The sequence below is a fragment of the Lepidothrix coronata genome, unplaced genomic scaffold (genome assembly GCF_001604755.1).
Source record: "Lepidothrix coronata isolate B3197 unplaced genomic scaffold, Lepidothrix_coronata-1.0 Scaffold133, whole genome shotgun sequence".
Lineage (NCBI taxonomy): Eukaryota > Metazoa > Chordata > Aves > Passeriformes > Pipridae > Lepidothrix > Lepidothrix coronata.
In genome coordinates, this window is record NW_016690313.1 from 2,541,806 (window position 1) to 2,568,769 (window position 26,964).

General features: G+C 37.9%; 1 protein-coding gene across 1 annotated transcript in view; it reads right to left on the bottom strand.

Moving 5' to 3' along the window:
• The window catches only part of ANO3 (anoctamin 3), a 134,849-nt gene that overhangs the window by 70,536 nt on the left and 37,349 nt on the right, over nt 1–26,964 (bottom strand). Inside the window, exons 2-4 of the mRNA XM_017826973.1 lie at nt 18,620–18,820; nt 17,684–17,755; nt 3,874–4,010 (exon numbers count right to left, since the gene is read on the bottom strand). Of these exons, the coding sequence (XP_017682462.1) occupies nt 3,874–4,010; nt 17,684–17,755; nt 18,620–18,820 (410 nt within the window). The remainder of the gene's footprint in view (nt 1–3,873; nt 4,011–17,683; nt 17,756–18,619; nt 18,821–26,964) is intronic.

The window sequence follows — 26,964 nt, forward strand, 5'->3', positions numbered from 1 at the left end:
CAATATCTGGGGGAGAGAAATAAATGAAGGAGAAGAGAGGGTTTTACCTCATTAGAGGTCCCACTCCCTGAACACTCTGTCATTAAAGCAAGACACCTTGTGATAGCAGCTACTACTCATTTCATACTTTGTTCAGCTTATTGTCTTCATTCTTCTGTGTGAGACCCCTCAGCAGAATCACATACATGAAGAGGTACTTCCTACGCAATTTCAAGAGCAGCTGGTGAGGAAAAGCTGGCAGGGATAGATAATGATAACAGCTTTTTCATGTGCCTGAGCAACTCACAATTTTTCAGTATGAAATCTGTGGATTCTGAAATGATACTAACCTACACTAAAGGAGATTACAAGTTATTAATCATAATCAAGGAAATGAAAAACTAGATGACTCCATTGGCATCTGCATGCTATATCAAACTTATCTGATGTTTTTAAAGTTTTAAAATGTAGTAATATAAATCAGATTTATGGAAGATGAGGTATCTTGTATGTAACCTGAAACACTAAAAAATTCCTAAAAAAAAAGTGTATTGGTTTTCATTGCCTCAGCAAGACAAGTTCATTATTGCTGAAGTATTCAAGTAGCTAATCATGGAGAAAAAATGATAGCACCAAGAATTAATTACAAATAACTTTTTTAGCAATTTTCTCCTGAGTCTCTCAAGTATAAAACAACCCTTCCAAAACAAGCCAAAATTAGAAACATTAAAAAGAAGAGAAGAAGAATATGCTTTTATCTTTCTATTCCTTGCCAATGCAGTGTTTCTCATTTTCATTCTCTGGTCAGACTGAGATGACTTTTTATTGTGACAGATCAGTTTATTTTTCAAATATGTGAGAGTTCTTACCAGCCACAAAGCTGCACTGCAGTCTTTTGTACTTCCAGCAGTCTCAAAAAGAATTAGAAGCCTTCTGTTGCTCGTGTTATATCCATTTTGGGAAGAAGCTTCCCTTAGATATTTTCCACTAATTGCCTCAAAGATTTCTACAATAATCCAAAGGCAAAACAGCAGTGCTCTTTTCTAATATAAGACTAATCTAAATTTCCCCCTGCCCCTTTCTTGTGGAAGCAGGCAAACAGTAAACAGAAGGAGAATCCTGCTTGTCTGCCTCATGTGCTGGTTTTGGCTGGGATAGAGTTAATTTTCTTCACAGTAGCTGGTACAGGGCAATGTTTTGAATTTTGGGTTTAACCCAGCTGAAGTTAAAGCCAGACACCTCATTTGCAAAAACAGTATAAATGCAGAAGGAAGTTCCCAGAGTAGTTGCTGTGATAAAAGGAGTTGTGAAGGCTAAAAGCCAGATGTGGCTTGAGAACACTGTTTTTAAACTCTGAACCACTTTGTTCGATAGGTCAGGACATATGAAGACTGAGACATAAAAAGTGCATTTTTGTTTAAACTTAATACAGAAACAAGACTCCTCTTTAAACTTAAAAAGTGAGCTTACTGGCTGACTATAAACTTCGTAACCACCCTGAACGCAGGGCCTGGAAAAAACTCAAGCCAGTGGTCATTTTATATTTTATATGAAAATTAAAAAAAAGTATTTTGCTTTAGGATAATGAAATCCCTGTTACTAGACAGACAGTATCTGTTACTAAATTGTTTTGGTGAGTGCTGTGTAACATGATCTAACTTCTACATATTCCGCCTTGTTTTTCAGTTAAGCCACATTTAACATCAAAAGCTTTCTCTATCTAATCAACGAAATCAAACAAGAATTTCCACTATAATTTGTCATAATTCAGCTAGCTTTGCAGACACAGACAAAGAAATCATGAATACAAAAAGTTCTCATTGCAACGGTTTAATTTAAATGTAACCCGAGAAGGGTTATATACATGACATGTATGTCATAATTCCTGAAGATTCCTTTTCATGTCACAGATTTAAAATCTGTAAATACAATTACATGTTAACCCATCTAAAAATTATTAGATAGCTATTATTATTAGAGTTTTTTTCTAAAAGCATCCTACGAAATGAAGTTTCAGAGATCACACCAACCTGCTACCTGTACTCCAGAATACTGCAGTAAGGATGATGAGTGTGACAACATTAGAACAGTTATGTGACTCTCATGAAGCACATGTTCAATGCTTAAATCACAAATGCCAAAGGCACAATTGATGAGAAAACTCTACAATGGTCTGTGATGGACTGAAATGTCAGTAATGTCCTAAACATTGTCAAAATCATAGAAAGACTTTTTGTCCAACTACAAGGAAGCAACTGCCTGTCTGCGACCACCAAAATCTGACTGGAATTTGGATTGTGACTGGGGACTTGAGAGAAGACTATTGTCTAATCATCTCAAGTGTGAGGAGAAGTAAACAAACAAGGTTCAGGAACGCAGAATGTATCTGTGTTAAAAACCAGCCCTTGCTGGACTGAGGGGGTAGTGGAGCAGAAGGGGTTTGGGTGTGTGATGGTGAAATCTCCCCACATCAAACCAAAGGAGTAAAGCCCTCTCCTCCGCTCCAGGAAGACCAGTACACACGGGACGTTCATGTGAAAGGCAGCTCAGAAGGGGTCATAAACCATCAAAGACCCTCAAAGCGCTCTGCCAGCTCATTCCTGAGGCCTTCTACCACCAAAGGACTGCACGTGATCCAAGTGAGGCAACAAATCCAGAGCCTGTGCAAGAGGCTGTAAAGCTTCCCCCCGCCCCCAGGGGAGGTGCTGGCATCTCCTGAACGTACATTAATCCATCAGATTCTGTGTTTTGTGGGACCCTCACCACCAAGAAGACCAGAAGACCTGGACCGACGGGATGCCAACAGGTTACACGGAGTGGTGATATATTTTCTATTTTAATATCTCTCTTTCACTCACTTTCTTCTTCCCCCCCTCCTTTTTCCTATTTCTTTCTATTTTTCTTTCTCTGTCTCACATTTACTTTTAAATAAAACCCCCACTATTGACTTTGGCATCTGGTCTTGTCGGCACCTTTATTCGGGTAAAGGCATTTCTAATAATTTTAATAATCGGATCATAACATGGTCTCCTGAGGAGTATACTGTATATACAGCACAGAATCTTACAGCAATTTAAGGGTTTCTAGATTTGTAACACAGGATTATTCATGCCTACAGGCATATACCAAAAAATCAAAGAATCACTGGTAAAAAAAACACTGTGCTGCAGAATACACTATTCCCAGTGCACGAAGAAGAAAATTATTCAGAACTTCTTGAGGTTAGTCATTTTTCATATACTTACAAGCAATTATGCTTAATGGAAAGCAGAATTAAGGGTCTCTCTGTCCAGAGTGAGACTAAAAGAAAATACATGTTTTGAACAGAAAAACCCATCATAATTCTTTGGCGTTACAGTAGATGAATTGCTGGAGAAAATACACTGTGATGAATAGTATGTTTAGGTAATTACTAAGCAAGATAATATGCCAGTTTCAGTGTGTCTTGATATCATTTTGGTACCGCTTGGAAGGAGAATCTTGTACTTTGGATCACTATGGACGGACCATTTGCTACATGAACACAGTTCTTCTAAATTCCCAGAATTTCCTGAGGCCTCCTAGATAACATGAATTTCACTCCATACTTGGAATCCTATATCCTAAATCCTGTGCAATATAAATTTACTGAAAGAAGGCTACTACCTCTTAGATGAGTCAATAAAAATCATTAGAATCCTTGATATTACATCATTTTGGTTGATTTTGGTACAGAGAATTCCATTCATTGATTCTGTCAGTCAAATTATAATACAGGAGCCACCTAAATTTCTACCCATGAGATGCCTAATATTTAAGCTGCAGCTTATCTAATCCCTTAAAAACTGCATTTTAAAAATATTTAAGCACATTCTGACTGTTGATATAATTTAATAAAGTTTTTGTGTCCCTTACCTTTAAAGACGATTTAGTTCGAGGTTCTGTTTTCTGCCTGGTGAGCTTGTTTTGAATAAGCAATGATTGATCTGTACGAGTATCATAATTCCCATGTTCTGAATCATCTGTATAAGTATCTTTGTCCTTCCCTACATCTGAAGGAAAAACAGAAGAAAACAATGGGCTCATTTTAGATTATAGTGGATAGAAATGAATAGTATTATTGCAGCCACAGTTGAACATTCATTTTTTGTACACGCTTTTCAATAACATATTCTATACCTTCCTGCAAAAGTTTTTTACTTGAACTGTTATCATCTTTATCTTCAAGTAGAAATGACTTCTATTTTTAGGAGACAGCCTAGAGAAGTGGGGTTTCACTATGGCTTTACAGTAGTTTAAAAAAACCCCACAAAGTGATATGAATATTCAAATGCTTGACTCACAGTTGTTGAGACTCAAAATGTTTTTACCAAATAGGCAGATACCTCCTGGAGACCAGAGTAACATGTCACGTCATAAATTTCAGCAAGCAATAGAAATGCCCAATTCCTCCCCCCTACATGCAGATACAGCATTTGAAAATTTGCATCTTAAGACACTGCAGTAAGCACTTCAGAACACATTTTAGGAGGGCTACCTGGCAGTGGTAGAAGGTAGAAGGACACCACGAAGAAAGCATTTTCCTTTTCACTGGATTTAGTTTTAATTGCTCAACAGAAGTTTTCATGAAAACTTTGCTGAGTACCCTGAGAGAGCTGCAGGGAACTGAGGACCTTCCTCAAAGCTTACCCACATTGTCCCTCAATGAGTCACGACAACACTTACCCTGTATACCCAGCAGGAGTAAAATGAAGGGTAATGTCTGTACAGTGTAGGACCATGTAAAGTTTTAATGGATGTTGGAAAATGGTCAGACTTGAAAAAATATTTTAAAGATGAAAAAGATGGAATAATTATTCCCACACAACTGGACAAATTGGAAATAGAAACATATTCAGACAAAAAAGTTACCCACAAATCCTGACCAAGTTCTCATCTCAGCCTTCACATCAACATGGGAAAAGTCAGGAGGACTAGGAACAGCATTTAGCCCAGTAATTCTAAACCTTATAGAGAAGCCAAGTCATGGTTGCTGTGGAAACCACAATCTTGAATTTTCTGAATATTATATTCATAAAAGCTCATCTGCAACAATAAAGTCTTTTTCATGAAGTTGCTCAGTTAAATTTTCCACAGTAAGTACTACAGAAATAAAAAAAAGAACAAACACAATTATCTCACATACCCTAAACATTTCACATTTCTGAGATGGAATATTAAAAACTAGAACATTTCCAAGCACTGCTTTTTCTGCAGTTGAGCTCCTACATAACGATTACACAAAATGTTTCCCTGGTAATTTCTGATATTGACACTAACCTTGGTAAATCTGTGATTGGATTCTGTCATGTAAAAAATAGCTAATTTTAATCATCAAAGTGCCTAACTCAGGGATTTTATTTATTTTAAACAATGTTTTAACTTAATACGCAGATTACTCTCTGGTCAACAAAAATGAATGTAGTAAAAGGAAGGTTTTAGGTAGCAGGTATACAAAGTAGGAAAGAGGACACTTAAACAACTTTGCAGACTTGCCTCATGCCCAAAGGTGATGAACTCTTAGTTTTACTACAGATCAAGAGCTTGTAATAGAAGCATGTAAAACGAAGAGACAGGACTATGAAATCATAACTAAGTCATTTAAGCAGAAAGGAAGACTATACTTACATTAAGAAGTCTATTTTTATGAGAGAAGTTTTAGAGGATTATGCCCTATGAGTACACCCAATACTAAAAAGAAAACAAACAGCCTTTGCAAAACTACCCAGTGCTTCATTTAAGCAATCTGAAGTTAGGAAATAAGTTTTCCTTCAGTGCTCAACACACTTTACCTGTTAAACATTTTTATGCTTTCAAGGACACATATTTTAAAATGCAGCATATCTCTTCTGTAAAAAAAAGGATCATTTCTTATATAAAACTTAAAGATACTTGCTATTATATTTCTTAGTTGATTACTCACTTTATGCATGTAAAACACTCTCCCACTATATAATTATATTAATACAGTAAAAAGGGGAGCCATTCACAGCACTTAAACATTGCACTTGAATAAGTATTTGTTACACTTGTCTAAAAAATGTCAGACTGAGACATATCATACAATCCATGTTTCAAAAGTATATTCAGAAGTGTGCATTTTCCTTAACATTCAGGTAGTTTTGGGAACTACTGTCAACAAAACACCTAAAATATGGTTTGTAGATGCTTTGAACAGACTAGTACTCCCATTTACCTCTTCTGCAGCATATATTAAAAGAAAATCTTTAATATAAATAATCAGACTCAAAGAAAAAGTTCAATAGAATGCATGATATTTTTATACCAAAACAGGTTACAAAGAACAATCACAATGCATGTGTGTGTTTTGGGAGGCACATTTAGTTTCTTAACTTTCTGCAAATTTCTTTCGATTATTTTTAATGTTTTTAAAGAACAGAGAATGAAATACGTTGATTTTAGAAAAAGAACTTGAGAGAAGATAACAGAAATTAAACTTTGCTACTAATACCATTGACTATGTTTTTCTATTTTTTATGACCAGCTGCTTTTTCTGTAATAAGGTATCCACTACTTTCATTAAAAAAAACTCCTTCTCCTGTAATTTTCCCACTCACTAAGCCAAAATTACATTCCTTTAATTACTTAAAGATAAACTTGTATACTACAAAGCACAGTGATTTAACTCCTTGAGACTTTCTTCAATAACTACAGTTTTAAGCTTATATGACATTCTTATATAGTGTTTGTCTATAAAGTCTATTTTCTGCCATCCATTCCTCCCCAATCTCTATTATTTGGTTATGTACTTTATCTGCCATTTGGGATTGCCACAATCCAAACCAAGATAGCATCCGTGAATGCTGAGTCTGGAGTTGTACTGCCCAAGGATGTTTTTATTGTAACTTCCCCCGAAAGCAATAATATGGACTAAAAGTCTTCCTATTTGACTTGCACTGTAAGTATCCATCTTTAAATTCAAACATGGATCTTTACGTGGCTGCAGCTCCATAAAATGTCATGAGAAAAGTTTGGCTGCCTGAAGTTCTCTCCCTCAGCACTGTGGGAAAGCTACTGTTTACTGCATCTTTATTTTCCACCAGGTCCCTGCCCTATGACAACCCATTTGGTTGTTACTGTTGAGATCAGCTGCCAGTGCTCCCTGTTCTGGTACTTCTTAGACAGGCTCTAATGCCAACCATCACAACTAGTCTGCTTCATTTAGAGGGGTTGGGGGTAGGCAAGAAGCCACAAGAGGAAAAAAAAAAATCCAGTTAATATTGCTCTATAAGCTCAGGCTTTTTACAGCATTTGACAGAAAGATGAGCCCTCAACAGACCTCAGCTGTCAGCCCCTCCCCAGGCCCAGCGAGCTTGTGGACTCCCCATCCCTGGAGGTGTTCAAGGTCAGGAGGGATGGGGCTCTGAGCAACCTGGTCTAGTGGAGGGTGTTCCTGCCCACAGCAAGGGAGCTGGAACTGTTTAAGGTCCCTTCCAACCTTAATCATTCTATGGTTCTATGTTCTCTTTGCTGCTCTTAATAAATGCCATCCCGTCTGTGCTTAGCTGGGCACAGCTGAAAGACATGAGCTAGGAGCATCCCATTCACATATACTGAGTCCTTGCAATGTTTTTATTAAACATTTTCATTTGGATTTTTTAAAACTGATTTTCTTCTTTAGAGAGCTAAAAAAAGTTGATGCAATTCTCATCTGTGTAGGCCTAATCACTAAAATACTACTCTATCAAAATGTCCACCGATCAATGTTTAGATGTTGAAATATATCAGCTGAGCAGATGTGCTGTATTTAGCTTTTAGTTAATCTATTCTGTCGGTATTAACTCAGTAAGGTAAAAAACCTTTAGTCAATGTAAAAACACGCCAAAGTCAGCAAAAAGCATAATAATTGTTTACAAAGCACTTTTCTATTTCTCCTCTACTGAAGGACCAAAAAACAAAAATAAAAAAATATCTGTTGGGGTGACTCCTGGATAAATAGAGCTCCCCTACATTAATGCTAAAGTAAAAAGATCTTGAGTATCCTGAAAAATTTTGAGACTGTGGAAAACCTCCAAAAATGTAAAGAAAAAAGGAAAAGGGGAGGGAAGGGGGGAAAGTATGGCTAGGGTAAAACAAAAAGTCTGCTGCAGTGGGAGGACTGCAATGGAGGGTGGGACTCATGTATGTTCATGCCCACATCCTCAAACCACCAAGGACATCGAAAGGACATTTGCCTTCATTCCTAACCACTTCTTTTAGTTTTGAGCGCTTTGCAGAATTATTTTTTTCAGGTCTCCTGTGGTGGGTTGACCCTGGCTGAATGCAAGGTGCCCACCAAAGACACTCTGTTACTCTGCTCCTCAGCAGAATTGGAAGGAGAAAAATATAAAAAGTGGCTCCTGAGTCAAGATAAGGACAGAGAGAGATTAGTCACCAATTATCGTAATGGTCAAAACAGACTCGACTTGGGGAAAATAAATTTAATTTATTACCAAGAAGTTAAGAGCAGAATAATGACACATAAACTAAATCTTAAAATACCTTCCCCCTGACCCTCCCTTCTTCCTGGACTTAACTTTACTCCTGGGCTCTCGACCTCCTCCCTCAGGAGCAGCACAGGGGAATGGGAAATGGGGGTTGCATCACACACTGTCTGTGCTACTCCTTCCTCCCAAAGGTGGGACTCCTCACAGTTTTCCCCTTCTTCAGCATGAGGCCCCTCCAATGGGGAACAGTCCTCCATAAACTGCTCCAGCATGAGTCCTTCTCACGGGCTGTAGTTCTTCATGAACTGCTTCAGCATGGGTTCCTTCCACAAGGTGCAGTCCCCTCAGGAACAGACTGCCCTAGCATGGGTCCTCCACCAGATCACAAGTCCTGCCACCAAACCTGCTCTAGTGTGGGCTCCTCTCTCCACAGGTCCTGCCAGGAGCCTGTTCCAGCATGGGCTTCCCAGGCTGCTCCAGCACAGGCTCCTCCATGGGCTGCAGGTGGATGTCTGCTCCACCATGGACCTCCCCGGGCTGCAGGAGCACAGTCTGCCTCACTCTGGTCTTCACCATGGGCTGCAGGGGAATCTCTGCTCCAGCTGAAGTTGTCCGTACGTATTTTATTTCCTCCCTGAAATCTGCTATCCCAGAGATGCTTCCACCGCCACTGAACGGGTTCAGCCTCGGCCAGCGGCGGGTCCGTCCTGGAGCCGGCTGGCATTGGCTCTACTGCACACAGGGGAAGCTTCCAGCAGCTTCTCATAGGAGCCACCCCTGCAGCCCCCTCAGCTACTTAAAACTTGCCAGGCAAACCCAATACAGCTGTTCAGGTAAAATATTACCACTGACGCAAACAGAACGTCCATGACCCTTTACACAACCTCTTTATGTGAATTTTCATAGTACCTACTAAAAGGGGAAAGATTTAAATATCAATTCTAGTAAAAGACTATGTGCTTGCAGAACTACAATACAAAGCAACTATAATACATTTTTAAATGAGTATAGCCAATTAACAGTATCTTGCTGATGTATTTGACTTATACAATTATGTTAATTAAAACTTATGTGATGGTTGAGAGCTTTCAGAATTGTTGTCACATAAAAAGTTTTATTAAAAAAATATTAAAATGGTGTATAGAATTTGTAAGTCCCAAGTGACCTGTTATAGAAAGGAAAGTTACACTATTATGACTTCAAGTCAGAACAGTTTCTGTATTAAATTATCTTTTGCCAATGCTGCAAAAAAAAAGAGAGGAAAAAAAACCAGGCTGAATTTTAAACAAAGATAAGGTTGTTAAATCAGAGAAAAGGGTGACAGCTTCTAATTCTACAGGTAAGAGTCCAAATCTTATTTCAATAAAGTCAGTGGGAATTTCGTATTCACTTCAATATGTCAAGGATTTCTCTTTAATTAGGTACATACTTAAAGCAGATGCACCCATATAATTGTTAGAACACCTGAACATGTAACTAAGTAATGTCACCTTGGATACATACTCAAGTATAAGGTGATTTTAAAAAGGCTTCAAGCATTAATCAAGCAGATAACAGATCTCTTCATCCTAGCAGTTGCTTTGCTTTGCTATCTTGTTATATAGAGGCATGATGAGTAACTTCAGTCTTCATAAATCAGAAAAACCTATCAACACTTCCTGACATATAATCTTACTACACTTAATGCATGACAATAAGATATGCCCTATAAGGTAATTTATAGGATAAAACACTGGAGACACTGTCATTTCTGGAAATACTGTATATAAAAATGCAGAAGCATTTAGTTTAGAAATAGATTTCTAGGTCCTCACTTTGCATCTTCAATTTTAGGTCTTCTTAACTGATTGGCTATCTTTCTTACTATCATACTTTTCTGAAGGGTGCGTTTTAATTTTATGAAAGGGGATAAAAAGCACTTGTCCCAGTTTCTCTGTAACATGCAATTCATTAATATATTTTATATAACTGTAGTTTATGATAGCAAAAGCTTTTCAATTTACATGTGGCATAGTTATGGAAAAAGAAATTAATATAAATATTATTCCTAAACGGTTTCTGTTTCACAGACTTTGATATGATGACTCTTTACTCATTCCTTTGAGCCTTTACACATTTAAGGATAGGCTTTGCAAAGCTTTAGTAAGAACGAGATTATTGGTCAAGAAAATAATCCCCTTTTGTCCTAATTTTAGTCCTAGAAACAACAAATAACCTGGAGAAGGACATCACTAGACACCTGGATAAATGACATTGTGATGGATTTAGGTCTTCTTATTTTATTGTGCTGTGCACCTGGAATATTGTATTATACACATAACATAGAAGGGTTTTCAGCTACCTGGGTATGTATACTTGGATATGAAAAACTCTCATGACAGACAAACACGGGCTTTTCTTAATGTACAATTTCTTATGAACTTTCAGAGAGTGCCAACCACTACACAGAATATTTCTCATTTTTTAAAAAGGGAGATAATCAGGTATTACTGTTGTTTGGAGGAGTTAGGATGGTGTACAGAACCAGCAGAGGCAGATTAAATGCCTAAAGCACATCAATATTTCGAACCTCAATACTAAATTTGAAGACTAATCCTTATTATGTTTCAGTGAGCACTGAACAGATTACAAAGCTTCTTCATCCATACTGTCAGCTCTCCAGGCATGAGCCAGCTCTAATATGCACAATTCCCTCATGCTCTAGGTACGGGAAAAACTGTTCTAATGCAGCTTTTCAGCCATCTCACTACCAGCATGATGGCCCTTATTTATGCAGGCACTGCATAAGCACCACAAACCTGTGAAAAAATTATTCCAGAAGTCACGATGGAAACATCATGTTTCTGTTGAAGCAGAAACTGAACCTGGTTTTCTTGAGTCATATCTTCTGTAACCTTTCAGTCCCTCTCTTAGTGCAAACACTGTACATATTGCACAGGTTACACTGTCCGTTTCAGTCTAACCTCTGTGAGACACTGGGTTCGAATCTCTCTCTCTCTTTACTACTATTTCTTCTCTTAATCTCTTTTCTGTTTTTTTACTGTTTTCTTTATTCTTTCCTTGAACTCTTTCCTTTATATCTTTTTGGTAACTTAAAACTGATGGGTTGTATTTTACTAAGCTGTGTGAGTTGGTGTGTGCTGGGTACTTGGCTGAAATACTTCCTCTTGGTTGTATGTTAACTTTTAACTTTTGCCAAAACGCCTATTTTCTCACTAAATTAAAAGAAATCTCTTGGGAAACATATGTAGCATGCTCTCTTTACATGACCTCAAGATATTAAGAACCAAAGGCTCTGCAAAAATTAAATTTTGGAGCCTTAAATATAAATAAAACTCCTGGGCAAGCATGTGGCTTGAACCTGGGGTCATACATCATAACATCACTTAACCAAAATTCACTTAAAAACACTTGTGTAACTGAACACTGAAAAAAGCTTTTATCATGCAGTTATTATGATTCTTTAGTGGATTGTTGGTTTTGGCTCAGCTCTTCATTGGTCAGTTCACTGTATTACAGCATGGCACATAAATAAAGAGTTTATAAGCTTTGTCATAATTAGATTCGGGATACATTCAGAATACAGGGTATCTGTCACAGTAAAATTATTAGCTACATCATTCATGATCAAGTTCCTATCCGGGAAGGATTCAGTGTCCTGCTCAGAAAGATGAGTTACTATGCATAACTCCCTCATAACTAACCTAAGTCAGGGAAAAAAAAAAACACAGACTCAAAAAAAGAATAAATTAATTAGTGTTGTTTTACTTGCTACTGAGTGTTGTTTTTATTTGCCAAATAACTTAAAAGTGGATCCTAATTATATCTAAATACTGAATACCAATTTCTATTGATTATATCATCCCTTACTCATTTTTATATCTTATTTGAAATGACATATTTCAGACTAACAATGTAAATCAGATCCTCTGATGATCCTCTAACATTTCTGATTATAGGATCTGCAGAAAACTACTTATATGCTTGCTTCCATTAAAATGAGAAGATTTGTTCCATAAGTTAACAAACAGACTGTCAGCTTCACAAGTCTTTCTCTTTGTATAAATGGATTTCCAATATGGCCTAACTCCTGAAAACCTTGATGCCTTAGCTATGCATGTGATAAACTGGATTTTTAAATACATTAATCTGCATTGTAATTAAGAAATCCCTTTTGTAAATCTGATTCACAGCATCTCAAAGTGAACATAAAAAGAGGAAGTCAAACCTGACAACGCTCATGACAGTAATTCCAACTATAGAAAGGGACCCAACAAATGGAAAAACATGTCACATATATCAGTCCAAATATTATCACTGCCCTCTATTCTTTTGCAAAGCCCAAAGGACAATTTGAGAAAAGATCAGACAACACTGCTTGTGGTTTCGTGAGCCTTTGCATCCTACACAGCTCTTTTTCACCTGTACCACGCATTAGAAGAGAGGGTTTCTGTAAGTTATGGCAAGAAAAGAGTTTTTCTTAGAAAAATGGAGTTATCACTGAAATACAGTAAAACAAATCCTTGCAAATCATGTAATTATCTTCATCTTAACTCAAGACTACCTCGTTTTCAATTCAGTCATAAAAACCTGCTAAATTCTCTTAAACTCAGGCAGCAGATTTCTAAAGCACACTCACAACTCCCCGAAGGTATGTAGTAACCACCTCCTACTATTTTAACAGACACCACTGAAGATTTTTCAACTGTTCACAGAGATTAAATTCTAGTGCAAATAACCTTCAACAAAATTGTTTACATTCAGACTTTCTTTAGGAAACATGCACGGACAAATTCATAACAATTCAAAGATAAGGTTCATTCCCTTTATGCATATAATGGCATTAAAGGAAAAACGTTATTTAAAAAATTTACCAATTACTGTTTCTGTAGCACATTCATGTGCTGCATGTGCACACAGACACACCCCTGCACCAGTGGAGTGGTTCCTGGGTTCACTCATTAGTTAACCTTAATGGCTCTGCAATTCTGTTCTGTTTCTAGAATTTAAAAATAAAAAGTTCTAGTGGACAATAAATTTTAATTAGTATGACTCTCTGTATTTAGTAGTATGTAGCTACTAGGAACTAGCCACTTATTTTTTCCAGCTCCAACTAGATCCACAAGCTATTATGGGTGTCTGCAGTAAAGCCAGAAATTCAGTAACTGAAGCCAAAGCCATGTCATTTAAATCCAGCTGGCACAATCAAAGTGATTACTGAGCATGTCTTTCAGAAGAGAAACAAAGCACAGAAAAAAAGAATGAAATATAAATATACACTACATTTTTTAGCAAGCATCCACAGACAGAAGACTTTGAAAAAAAAGTATAACGTTCAACTCCCTTTGAGAGAATGAATGTCAAACATCTGAGTGTCACTGGTGTGACCTTCAAATGTATTAAAAGATGGATGACACTGGAATTATGTTGTTACAGCAACAAGTTCAGCATAACATCCACACTGTGTACAACAAATTTACGTCTATCTACAAATACAACACAAGTATTTTCACTTTTTCTTTCATTTGCCAAGAGGTAAATATAAGAGGTAAGATCCTGACCCTCAAATACAAAAGTATTAAATAGTTTTTTCCCATTTTGCTAAATTTATGCCTGTTAGCTATTTGTGACTATTGCACCAGCCTGAGACAGTAGTCTAAGTAAGTCTTGGGTCACAGGTATACTGTTTTTGTTACCTAAAATACCACACTGAGACTGGGCCTAACTGTCTGTCATCTCACATAAGCATCTCTGCTGTGTCAGGCATCAAAGACTGTATACCTAGGCAGTAAACCTACTGCCTCCCTAAAAGCTGCTCTCAAGTCTTCACATTTCATACCAGAAAAAAAAAAACCTGTGGGCATCTTCTAGGAGAAATTTCAAGTATTGCCTCCAGATAGTCTTTAACAATGTTACAAAGCTGGTCTTTCCACTCCTGGATTCAAGAACAGGAACCTCGGCCTCCCCTTTGCCACCGCACAGCTCCAGCTGCAGGCTACTGGTTACTCTGTGGGGTCTCCTCCACAGCAAGAAATCCTACGCTCCTCTAACCTCTCATCTTGACAAATTGGAACATTCTCATCTAAAAGCTTACTCGTTTTCCCCCCAAAACCTGCAAGCCATGCCACCCAGACTGCTCCCTGCGGTCAGGATCAGCACTGCCCCGCTGCTCCGCTCGCCACACTTGCTCCCCCAGGAAAAGGAACATCGCCCTCCCATTTTGGGAAGCGAGAGAGAGTCCCTTGCCCCCATCCCTGACGGAAGATGGTATTGAATAGCACACTGTCTTGGCCATGCCTACATGGCTCCAGGCTCCAGCCTGGAAAAATTAATCCTGTCCTTGGCTGAAAACCAGGGCAGTACGTTACACTGGTTAGCAGGCAAACTGGTTCCTTGGAGAAGTTCTTGGGTAAAAAGTAATTCTCTGAACAGTCAAAACACAGGAAGCTTTTGCTCATTTAATGAGTAAAAATCTTAAGAGAAGATGCAATAGAGCTGGAGGGATTACCACTCTTAACTGAGAACTCTGATCTTAGTTTTATTTTTTGTGAATTCAAATCACCTCAACTGACAATGGACAGTTAAACCAGAACTTTATATTCTTCTATAATGCAAACATACAGGAAAAAGAAGTGCTTCTTGAAGGAAGTAGAATAATAACATGATTTTGCTCTGGACTGAACACCAAATTCTACAACCATGCTTTGAGAAATACAAGGTGTAACACTTTACTTCATGTCCAGATCCAAGCAATAGGATTTCCACCTAGGTAATATCCAAAAGCTCTGTGGTGTTTAACCTTCACTGGGTGGGAATTTCTACAAAGTTTTGGTTAGGCACGGAGCATTTCAGTGTGCTTGAAACCTCAAAGTTCACGTTTTATGTTACAGAAGCTCAATGCCTATCACTTTGATTGAATTTACCAATTCCTCAAACTAAAAACAGTATTTACCACCTAAAACTGACAGGCAAAAAATAACGTAAATCCATAATGTCCTTGGTCCCATTTGTCTGTTTTAGTAACAAAGGTGCAATACATTATCTTCTTACTTATAAATCCATCAATGTCATTAACTAAACAAGTCCAACAGACTTATGACCTCCTGTATAGTCAACCGAAATAAAAGAGAACCTTTCCACTGAAGTCTTTTACCTGATGCCTGTTAATCCCCTTCACACAAGTCTGTCTGTGGACACAATTTGGGAAGAGTATAAAGCCATTTGGCCTATTTTATGCACAGTTCCACAATGCTGCCTAATTAAAAATTCACCACATTCTCTTAATTCAGCTGTTTAAGATGTTCTCAGGAGAGTAGTTTGAAAAGGTTCACGAAGATGATGACACCCATTAATCAGCCTATTTTGCAAACCCCATCCAAGTGCCAGAGTACAAACCAAAGCACTGTTTTCATCTATTAGGTGATCAAAGTTCAGGCACTAACATTCCTTTTTCTGTTTTGTTTTGGTTTGTTATATTTTTTTTTAATCCCCTCCCCACCTCCCCCCAGGAGGATAAAATTTAAAATTTGAGACTTGAAGACAAATTTTTACCCACATAAATAAGATCCTCCAAGCACCAATAAACTGTATTTTGAAGGCACACAGGCCATTTTTTTAAATGTACCCCTAACTGACCCTGATTTCTCTTCATGAACCTAACACATAATGCTGATTTTTATATAAGGCAATCCTTAGGACTGACTTCAGGGATTAATTTATAAATAATCCCTTTCTTACTTGTAACTGAACAACCTAATCAGTTACATTTCTGTAAATACAGAATAACTTCACAGATTTCAGTTATCTAATTTGGGATTGACTCAATTAACACAGACAAAGTAATGAGTTGAGTTAGCAAAGGGCTATTATTTTAACATTTTTTTTCTCTTCAAAGATCATAGCTGTAGTCAGAAGAGACAAAACATCCATGCCAAAATTTAATACAATTTTGAGCTGATAAGAATCAATCTATCTTTTCCTCAATTGCTGAGCCCTCCATCTATCTTTTCAGGCTAAAACTAAGTAATGTGAATGAAAAACAGTGCATCACTTACTGTGAAAAAGAATTACTGCTGTCATATATAAAAATGCAATAATATCAGCATGTGTAAGCAACTAGTAAAAAATAGAGCAGGATATAAAAAAAAATTTAAGGAAATTGTAACAGTAAAATCTTCTATTGTCCATGCTTGCTCACCCAATGCGACCAATTACACTTGGAGAGTGCAGCAGCTTCAACTGGAACTTACTGAGACACACAATTTTCTTATATACTCTTCATGTCAAACTTTTGGTCTGTGCCATGATTTTGGAACATTTGGTTTGGGGGAAGTACCAATCTCGCTATTTCCAGTAGATACCTCTTTAGGAGACCTTGAGAAGCCTCTTATCTATCATATAATTTGGGCCATGAAGAAAAATCAATGCTAAAACGCGTGAGAGGGGAGCAGAAATAGCTTTTTGAAAGCAGATCTCTCTCATTCTGCATGAAGACATGATTTCTAGTTGGATGCTTCATCATCTGTGAGCAAAAATATCTTTCATAGCAGTTGTGCAAGGTGCAGCAATATCTGTGTGTCTGTATGGGTAAAGCAGATGGCCAGAAAACTTCAAAATTACTTGATTTTGGAACATGCAAATTACTACTCATGTGTGCATTTACAGATTCAATTTGCAGTTGCAAGAATTGGATTATTCTAAGAATAATTTCTTTCCCACTTTCTTTGACTTAATTACAGTATCAGAATGACAGTAATTCAGGTACAGATATCAAATGTGGCTATTTTTCTGCATTAGTTCTTTTTTTTTCCCCAGACTGGAACCCTTTTTATAAGTATATACCTAAAGCAAATATATAAGAATACCAAAACCAGTAACAACAACAGAACTGCAGCCAGAACAATACTGAATAACGTGACTATACAGGAATATTAAGTGAATAATAACAACTTCAAAGGAATTTCAAATACAGGTGATTGTATTACGACTGTATTACGAAGGATTGTTATGGGGAAGGATACACTGAATGTATGACACTTCTCTGTCTTTAGTCCCTATTTACTGTTAGCCTGAAAGGTGATACAATACCAGGAAATTTATGACATCACACAGTCACATTTAATCTTCTCTTTCGAAAAAACTGGCAGTTCAGGGTACATATGGCCTTTCCACACTTAAATACTGCAAGTGTAATTGAATAATCATTCATTTTCATTATTTCAGTTCAGACAACAACTTACCTAAAAATGGATCACCGTATTCTGTATTAGACAGTTTAAGCAAGTTGTTTTCCAAAGTCTCCACCACTTTAGCTGTAATAAATGCAATATTCATATCAGCATTCGCAATGATTTTGTAAGTAAAAGATATACTTTTCAAAGCTGTTTTAAAACTTTACACTGAAATTTTGAAGAGCACTTCCCATCGGCAGAAAAAATAACAAGATCACTTTAATGAAGAATTCCACTCCATTCCTGAGAGCAGTTCATCTCGGTAAAATACATTTCTAGAGTAACAATTAGTGTCTAATGTCTATCAACGTTAAGGAAAGACTTATCAAAATCTAGTAGCAAAAGTCAGATAAAGGTTCGCACACAGCCAGGCAAGAGTGGATGGCAATAGCTGGCAACAGGCAACACACAGTGATTGAGATCTCCAACTGGACTAGTTTCTCTGATAAGGCATGTTTATCTATTAAATCATAAATCCTAAAATAAAAGTAGTTCCTTATTCCAGCACAAACTAAAATTCAGAGGGATTTTTTCCCTTTGCTCTCATTTTCTCCATACCACTCTTCCCTGGTTCTGCTATTCATCAATGAATGAATCTGCTCCTACGTGTTCATACTTAAAGACATTTTCTGCCAAAAGCCTAGAATTTATTTTTTCTCTTTTCCCTAGGACAGACTACAGAAACCTTCATCTCTTTCCCAGCACACCTGAGCACCTTCTTGTCTTGTTTTCAGTGAGAAGGAAATAATACCATAATTGAGTAAAACAGAATAAAAATAAGTTTAAGCCTCACTTCAGACATTATAAGGATTGACTCAAGAACCTGGTACTATGACAGGTGTAGGCGTTTTGTGCAAAAACATTTCTCCAAGAAACTGTAGATATCTAAACAAATCAAAGCTTATCAGTGTTGGAACAAGCTCCTGAAAGAGAAAAACCTCCTACCTCGTTCTGACACTACATCCACTGTAGCTGTTGATGTCCCTGCACTTAGAGGCTGTGGCTGTACACGATTTGGCTGCAGGAATGAAGAATGCTTGCTCAGGCTCTGAGGATGCGTTTGGCTCTGGACGAGGCATGGCATAGATCTTCTAGAAGGTTTCAATGGATGCTCTTTCACTGTTTCACTCTTGCTTGTATTCATACCTGAAAAAAGCCAGAAGAAAAATAAAACTCTAAGCTCTACCCTATTAAGCCATGACAAAGAAAGATAGCTAATTATGAAACCACTTAATAAGCAATCCTCCCACTAAACAGAAATGTTTGGCATGCTATAATGTTTGAAGATAGTTAAAAAAAAAAAAACAAACCAAACCAACCAACCAACCAACAACAAAAAAAAAAAAAACACCTAAAATACAGATGCTAATGGTATGCCATTCTGTAAAATATTTACACTTTCCTTTCAAAGCTACAAAAATTTTTCCTTCACCATTATGGAAACATATTAGTGCTCTTAATACTTTTACCTATTGGGTAACCTTTGTGAAAAAAACATTGTAGAAGCACTAACAAACGTGGCGAAAAAACCCCAACATTCCAAAGGTAGCTGGAACAAAACAGCTGGCACAACAATTTGGAAAAAGCCCAACTCTTAAGAGGTGTTCTTGAGATATGAAGAAATAAAGTAGCTTTCCTAAGTGAATGGGAGAAGCAAGAGTGAGAAAAATTCACTGGCTGAGGTAAAGATAGTAAGTAAGTACAGGAAAAAAGGAAAACCCAAACCACGATGCAGCCACACTCACTACCTCCCACAAGCAGACCAATGCCCCCTGAGAAACAACTACCTCCTCACTGCTCAGATTTTCTTGCTGAGTGTTATTCTCTTGGCACGGGACATCCCCCTGGTCCGCTGGGGCCAGCTGTCCCAGCTGTGTGTGTCCCCTCTGCTCACTGCAGAGCAGAGCTGCGAGACAGAGAGGACCATGATGCTGCACAAGCACTACTCAACAACAGCCACTCTGGGGTGTTAGCAACACTGTTTTAGTCACAGATCCAAAACACAGAACCATACAGGCTGCTACAAAGAAAACTAACTCCCTCCCAGGCAGATCCAGTGAATACGTTCCAAAGTTAACGTCAGAAATCTTCGCTACTCCCTTGTTCAAATGCCTCAGGTTATTCCATCAAGAATTAATGCACTGTGACCTCTGAGAGACTGCTGCCTTTCCTGTCAAAGGGAACTTTATGGAAAGACACCACAGAAGTAAAAATACAGTCTGCAAAATGTCTGGGATATACACATAGATTAGGATTAGAAATACACTGATATTCACCTCTACCAAAAATTAAAGGCAGAGGAAAAAACCCAAAACAAACACAAAAGTATCTATTGGTTTCAATGCCAAGGAAAATTAACTACATAGGGTTTGCTAGGAAGCGTGCTAAAGCCTCCTGTCTGTACAGGATCAGGAGATCTTTTGTGATTGCTGTACACAAAGATCCTCAGAAGAGTAACACAGATAGCCTGTTTTACTACACTATTTCTGTTTGACAGTATAATTTACCACTACACGTTCTTATAAATCTTAGTCTCTTAGGGATATATTTAACCTCTCTCAGCTGTGCTAGAAAGAGTAATCTGACCATTTCTCCTGCTTGGAGTGCCATGACCTTCCAAGGAATTTTCCCCATGAAAATCTGTGCCACTCGAAGACGGGTGTCACACTCTGCAAGTCTCTCTCTTATCTAAACACAACGCGAGTGTTAAAGAGAGTCATTCTGGCAGCCACACTCGCACCACCTGAGCTGGGGCCGAGGCAGCTCCAGTGAGCCGAGGGGTGCCCCACTCGACTTCCCACGCACGCCACACTCACACAGCCAGACAAGGTTTCCCTACCAGCTCCACACCAGGTTTCCCACAGCAGAGTCTCAGACGGCTGGATCCTTCAAATAATTTAATCACGTTGCCACAACAGAATAACAGATGGAGCTGGGTGCCCCCTGAACAAAGGAAACCACAGGTCCCCCTGTGTCTGTCATGCAAACGGGCGGCAGTTCATGGCCGAGCTCCTGCGACCCAGAGCTCAATCTGCAGCTGCACATTGACCTACCCGCACTAAAAGTATTCTTCAGCATCAGAGTCTACAAAGAAGTTCCTCTGATTAGCAGGAAAGCCCCCGCATTTAACTATAATAGCTAAGATCACTTAAAAACTTCCCCCGAGCTCACAGAACATGCTTTGTTCTAAGTGTTTCTCTCACGGAGAACTTAATTAGTAGACCGAGGACAGTTCCTCTGCAGCACAGCACACTGTTCTTGGTCAGATAGATTAAGTATTTAGTAGGACATTAAGGCAGACAGAGGTAAGCATCTGTTGCCACAGGTTTTTAAAAAGGTACGAGCAGAAAGGACTCTGCTTCTTAGTGAAATGGGTGCTATGTGCCAGCAGAGCATGCATTGGCAATTGGCTGGAGCACCGGCAATGCCGTGTTCAGAGCAGAGCAAAGCCACATAATATGTCTGTTGTGCTACTCCAAAGGTTTCTAGGAAGTCTCCTTTGTAGTTCTTCCTAAAAGGATGTGCTTATTAGACAAAAATCTACAGTAGTTAAGACATAGCAATGGGTAATACAGATTAACACATAAAGAGAGATATTTCATAATTGTTCTGCATGGCTTTAATGATCAATCTCTTAAGCAGTGATAGGCTGTCAGTAACTATGGGCCCTACTGCATAATTACTTCATGTTGCTAAAAAGGAATGTTTCTTGCATCTATACTGGAGTCACTGTGCGTAGCAAGACAAATCACTAGTACCTAAGAAATTTACGGTAATGCAAATAACACACAATCATTCAATTTTAACCACAATTTAAGTGATATACGTAGAAAAAAAGAATATAATTTTTATGATGAGGCACTGTCTTAATTTAAAAGAAAATTATTCCCTTTTGCTCTCTCTCTCTGTGTTCCCCTGTGTCATTTCAAACAGATTCCTTAACACCATGCTGCTTCTGCTTGAAGAATGTGAGTCACAGCACAGTAACCTCAGAGCAGATTTGCTGTTACGGTAGTGGTATGACCTTCACGATTAAAATTTAACAAGTTAGTTCATTCTCTGCTACTGTGTCAGAGTAGTGTTTTATGATATGCTAGTTTTGGTGGCATTTGCTGTTGCACGTCAGTGCTTACCCAGCTCTGGCACACTTGTGGCTAACACACAGCTTGTGGCTGACATCATCAACTGGGTCACTAAATTCATTTACCGAAATTATTTTTATTCCTTCCTCACTTCACCACAGGGGCGTTTTCTATAATGTATGTTTCCAACTAGAAAACACTGCTCCACAGACCTTGCTTATTCAGGAACATTTGGATGTGCAATAATAGACATGTATACGCTTAGCCAAAAAAAAAAAAAAGGAAGAAAATAAAAAAAGTATATACTTGTTTTTAGAACCGTATTTATTGGTTCTTTCCCTGCAAAATATTCCTCTGGCAGTTAGTATGAGCATGGAAATGATTACAGCATGAATATAGAAATTTCTTATATTGGTGAAAAACGTCATTAAAGTTTATGGTTTAATCACATCCTCCCTTTTTTATTTTAGCACTTCTGCCTTGGGAAGTCTCCTTCCAAGGGGATTCCTGTTATTGAGGCAAAACCCTACGTGGCTCAAAGCCAGAACAGACAGCTGTACTATATCTCATAGCTTCCTGGTAGAGCAGGCAGGAAAGATGGAGCTAGGATATGAAGAGCTTTTCTGATTGTTAAATGAGTATGCACAATTTAAAGCATGCTCAACATCATGCCAATCTAGAAAGACTCTAAAAGAAGCCAGCTCTTGGAGGTCTCCAGATTTTGGCCATGAGAAACATAAAGGAAAAAATTTGCTGTGCCTCATTCTGTGAAATGCAGATAGAGTGGATCATTTCAGTACTAGTGAGAAAAAAAAAATCGCCTTTCTTCACCTTTGGGTGAAGAAAGTTTGACATTAGTCCATATGCATGCTAACCCAATGCTGGAAGCGAGGCTGGACCAGTGCTAATCTCAAAAAGAACAGCCCAGTAACTATTCCCCATTTAATCAAGAATAAACATTGGCATAAAAAAGGAGTAGCTACTACATAAATCAATAGATAGATCAGCAGTCCTGGCTCCAGCACTGATCCAAGTGCAGGGGTGTCCAGGGTCCTGGGGGCACTGCCTAGACTTTGTGGAGGTACCTTTTTAAAGATAAGTTTTCTGTACCCTGGAGCTAAGTTTCTCACTTTCTATGGAAATTAGTTATAATGCACAGTTCATTCTTCTTGATCTTTTTGGAAAGGGGTCTGAGGGCTTCAGGGGTCTTTGCTGGTCTTAATCCTCCCCTACTGAGTCAACCTTTAGTCAACCTCCTTCTTGCATTTTTACTGTACTGTGTTGTGCTTATCTCCAGGGCCTAGAACAAGAACATTTGTGCCAGAAATATCCTAACTCTGTATGGCCCCTTTCACCAGCTACATCCTGTTCTTTCTCACAGCTTGTTCTTACCAACAATCCTTGGTTGGCTCCATGACCATTTGTCTATTGGTATTTGAGACATACACACTAGCTCCCTCTATTCTGGGTTTCTACACTCATGTCATCACAAGTGTGATTGAAAAAAATACCTTCTTAATTGTAAAAAAACTTGCGTAAAGCCTTTGCCTTCACACAGCGTACATCACTACCTAAAATAAAATGTCATTCATAAAACACATTGAATAGAGAACCTGATAAATCTCAAATGTTTCTGGCATCATCACAATCAGAATCTTTAATCACATAAATTATGAAGAAAAGCTTGGAACATTTTCCATGACATTTAGGTTAAATGTGAAAACATTTTCACAGTCTCAAGTGTGAAAGCTCAGTTTGGAAGACCACTTAGTTTTCAATACTCAATGGATGTAACAAATACTTACTGCTAAATAATAAGCTCTCTCTGATTGGCACCTACATTACACAAAAAAATCCTTAATGTAGGATAATTACTCTATTAAATTCTGAAAAACCTTAACTGAGAGATACTTCGTAACAAATAATATCTTATTTCAGTAACAGCAGAAGTTTTCTTATCTATTTGTAAGACCTCAACACATACAAAGGGTATTCAGTTTCATCTGTATTTGAGTAAGTCATCCATACTTTCCTTTTTTATATAAAACATAGAATCAAACTGGATAATCTCTATCTTCATTTTATATTCCTACATGGAAAAAAACCCCACCACAGCATCAAGTATTGTTATTATTATAGTAACACTCTTAAAAAGTCTTATTATAGCTGGAAAAAATTAATCAATCCATTTCTTGAAAAGAAAAACATGAGACATTCACTAAACATGGCTGAATACAGCCTACAAAGATGAACCCTGTTTCTCTTCAACACTATCAGTATATCACAAAGGTTTCTGATTTCAAATTTTTTAAGTGTATATTTCAGATCAATTTAACTGCCTTTTACATTATGGAGGTCAACACAGAATCACACAATCAATTCAGCTGGAAAAGGCCTTTAAAACCATCAAATGCAACCACAGATCATCAAGTTCAATATTATTCCTATTAAAAGTTTTAGCTCAGCCACTTGGATGAGTACAACTCCTAAGCTGGCCAATAATTACATCCTGAATGATATTTAAGTCATTGTGATGGTATCTTTCAGTATCATCCCACTACACAAATAACATTGATTATAACATTAAGCCTCACCTTTATAAATCAATCATGCCTTTAAAGACTGCTTCTATTAAATAACATCATTTCACTTCGACCTTTTGCAGTTTTAAGAATTGTGAAAAGAAGAACATAAGCAATTAAGTTAATTGTAAATGCCTATACTTGTGCTAGCCTTTTTTTCCCCTCTCAAGACAGATATGTGAGAAACAACCTTCAATCCAGAATTATAGCTGAGGAACTGATGGGATTATCTGGAAGTTCTCCAAGAAAACACAGACACACAGAGACACAGATACAGATATGACAAGACTTAAAAAAATATACGGTTAATTCAATTAGTGATTTAGACATCGCAACCTGGTATAACAGTTTTCAGACATGGTGAATTTTTCCCCACAGATCTTGTAAACAGTATGTAACATTTTGTGCAAGCTTCCATTTCTAATTCTTATTTTATAGTACCTTATCCATCAGATCAAGAGAAAGCTCTTACTGTACTTAAATAGTCCATAGATTTTTATACCAGATCACCTCTTCATTTTTTTTTAAATTTATTTTTCTGATGAGCTATTTAGAAAGGACTTCAACATAGCACTATAAGGAAGGCTTAATGGAACCCCATAAATATTTCAGCTTTTTTTCTCTGACTTGACAATAGAGCAGCACTCAACATTCCACAAGCACTCTAGCAGCCACAAAAACCAAAATATTAGAATCCCCATTAGCCATTTTGGCTATAAGCCTTTCATGGACAATTATTTAATTTATAAACAGCTGCCCTTTGCAGAAAAAAAAGCCCTGAGACACTGTTTCCCAGGGAAAGTTCCAACTTCTGTGCTGAAATGCTTGTTGTTGGCCAGCACTCAATTCAGTAGGATATTCAGCACTCAGGACCTCTGCACTCTTAGTGCAGTGATGATTTCACTTTTCCTTTCAGGTCACCGCTAAAAATACCAGCTAGGGTTAAAAGTGATCCCTAGAGAACTCGACCGCAAAAGAAAACTCACGAGTAACTGTTTTCCTATTTTTAAGTTTTATATTTGTGTTTGAGTTGGCATTTGATATCCCCATTAATTTGGAACTCTGTTTACTCTCTAGAGACATCATCTTCACCCAGGCATTTCCAGTTGCGCCAGGGGAAACAAACCAATAGTGCAAGAAACCCTAAGGATTTAAAGAACGCTGAAGGCATTCCTTTCATTTAAATATGTTTGCAAGCAGAATTCTCTGGTTCTTCAACTTGGATCGTCAACTCTTTTCCAGCAGTTGTGGTCTTATTTTTGTCAAAATTATACCAAATGCAGAGTAAACAACAAACAAACTGGAAAACCCCCAAGCACACCCACTACAGTGCTTTTATGGAGAATGAGAAATGACATTACTTCCAAAATTTACCTCTCACACTCAGGCCAGTGAAATTAAGACCTATTTCCTTTTAGAAGCAGCAGGAAATTCAACTGCCAGAATTAAAGAATCACTTGGAAGCTGCTCAAACCTCTCCTTCTAAATACAGCATGAAGTTGGCCTTGCTTTCATATGGTGTCTATCAGGATATGCCCTGTAATGATCAGCTGTAAAATTAATGTCAAGTCTATTCTTTTAAAAACTCTTACCTTGATAGAAATTACATAATTAACTGATAGGATGAGAGAAATAAAATTAGAAAATATAAACATGTTTTCATTGACATAGCAGGACAGAAATTTTCAGTCTTTCTTTGCCTCTCTCTTCAATACTGATGACATACTAAGGGAGTCCCAGTGTCCTAAGCTGGAGGACCATGGCTATGAGAATGATCATCTCCCAGTTGACCCTGAACTTGTGTGGGATCTGCTGCTCCAGATGTATCCCTATACATGTATGGGGATTGATGGCATTCATCTGAGAATATTCAGAGCTGGCTGATGTCATTTTGAGGCCTCTCTCAATGATTTCTGAATGGTCTTGGGCACCTGGAGAGGTCCCAGTTGACTGAAATGTTGTCTCAATTTTCAAGAAGGGCAAGAAGGGTGACCCTGGAAACTACAGGGCTGTCAATCTCACTTCAGTGACTCATAAAATTATGCAGATTATTCAGGGAGGTAATGAAAAAACCCGAAGGACAATGCAGTCATCAGTCAGAGCCAGCATAGCTTCTCGTGAGAGAAAAGTTCTGATTTCCTTTCATGGAAAAGTAACCCACCTAACTGATCAAGGGAAGCCAGCTGAGGAAATCTCTTTGGATTTAAGTAAAGCTTTCAATATTGTCTCTCCCAGTATCCTTCAGGACAAAATGTCCAGCATACAGCTAGATAAATACGTGTCCTGGGTCACACAGAAATTCTGGTATCTACCTTTTCTTTCTTCTCTAAATACACTTCTTGGTCTTTTGGTGTTTTGCCTCACAGTATACATCATCCAGCATAAGTCTCCCAACCCCAGGCTGCCCAGAGAAGTTGTGGGTACCCCATCCCTGGCAGTGTCCAAGGCCAGGTTGAAAGGGTTTGAGCAACCTGGTCTAGTGAAAGGTGTCCCTACCCACAACAGAGGGATTGGAATGAGCTTATCTTTAAAATCCCTTTCAACCCAAACCAATCTATGATTCTATGATATTTAAGGTCCATTACATGGAAACATGATTAGAAATCTATTCTGGGATTTAGGGGGG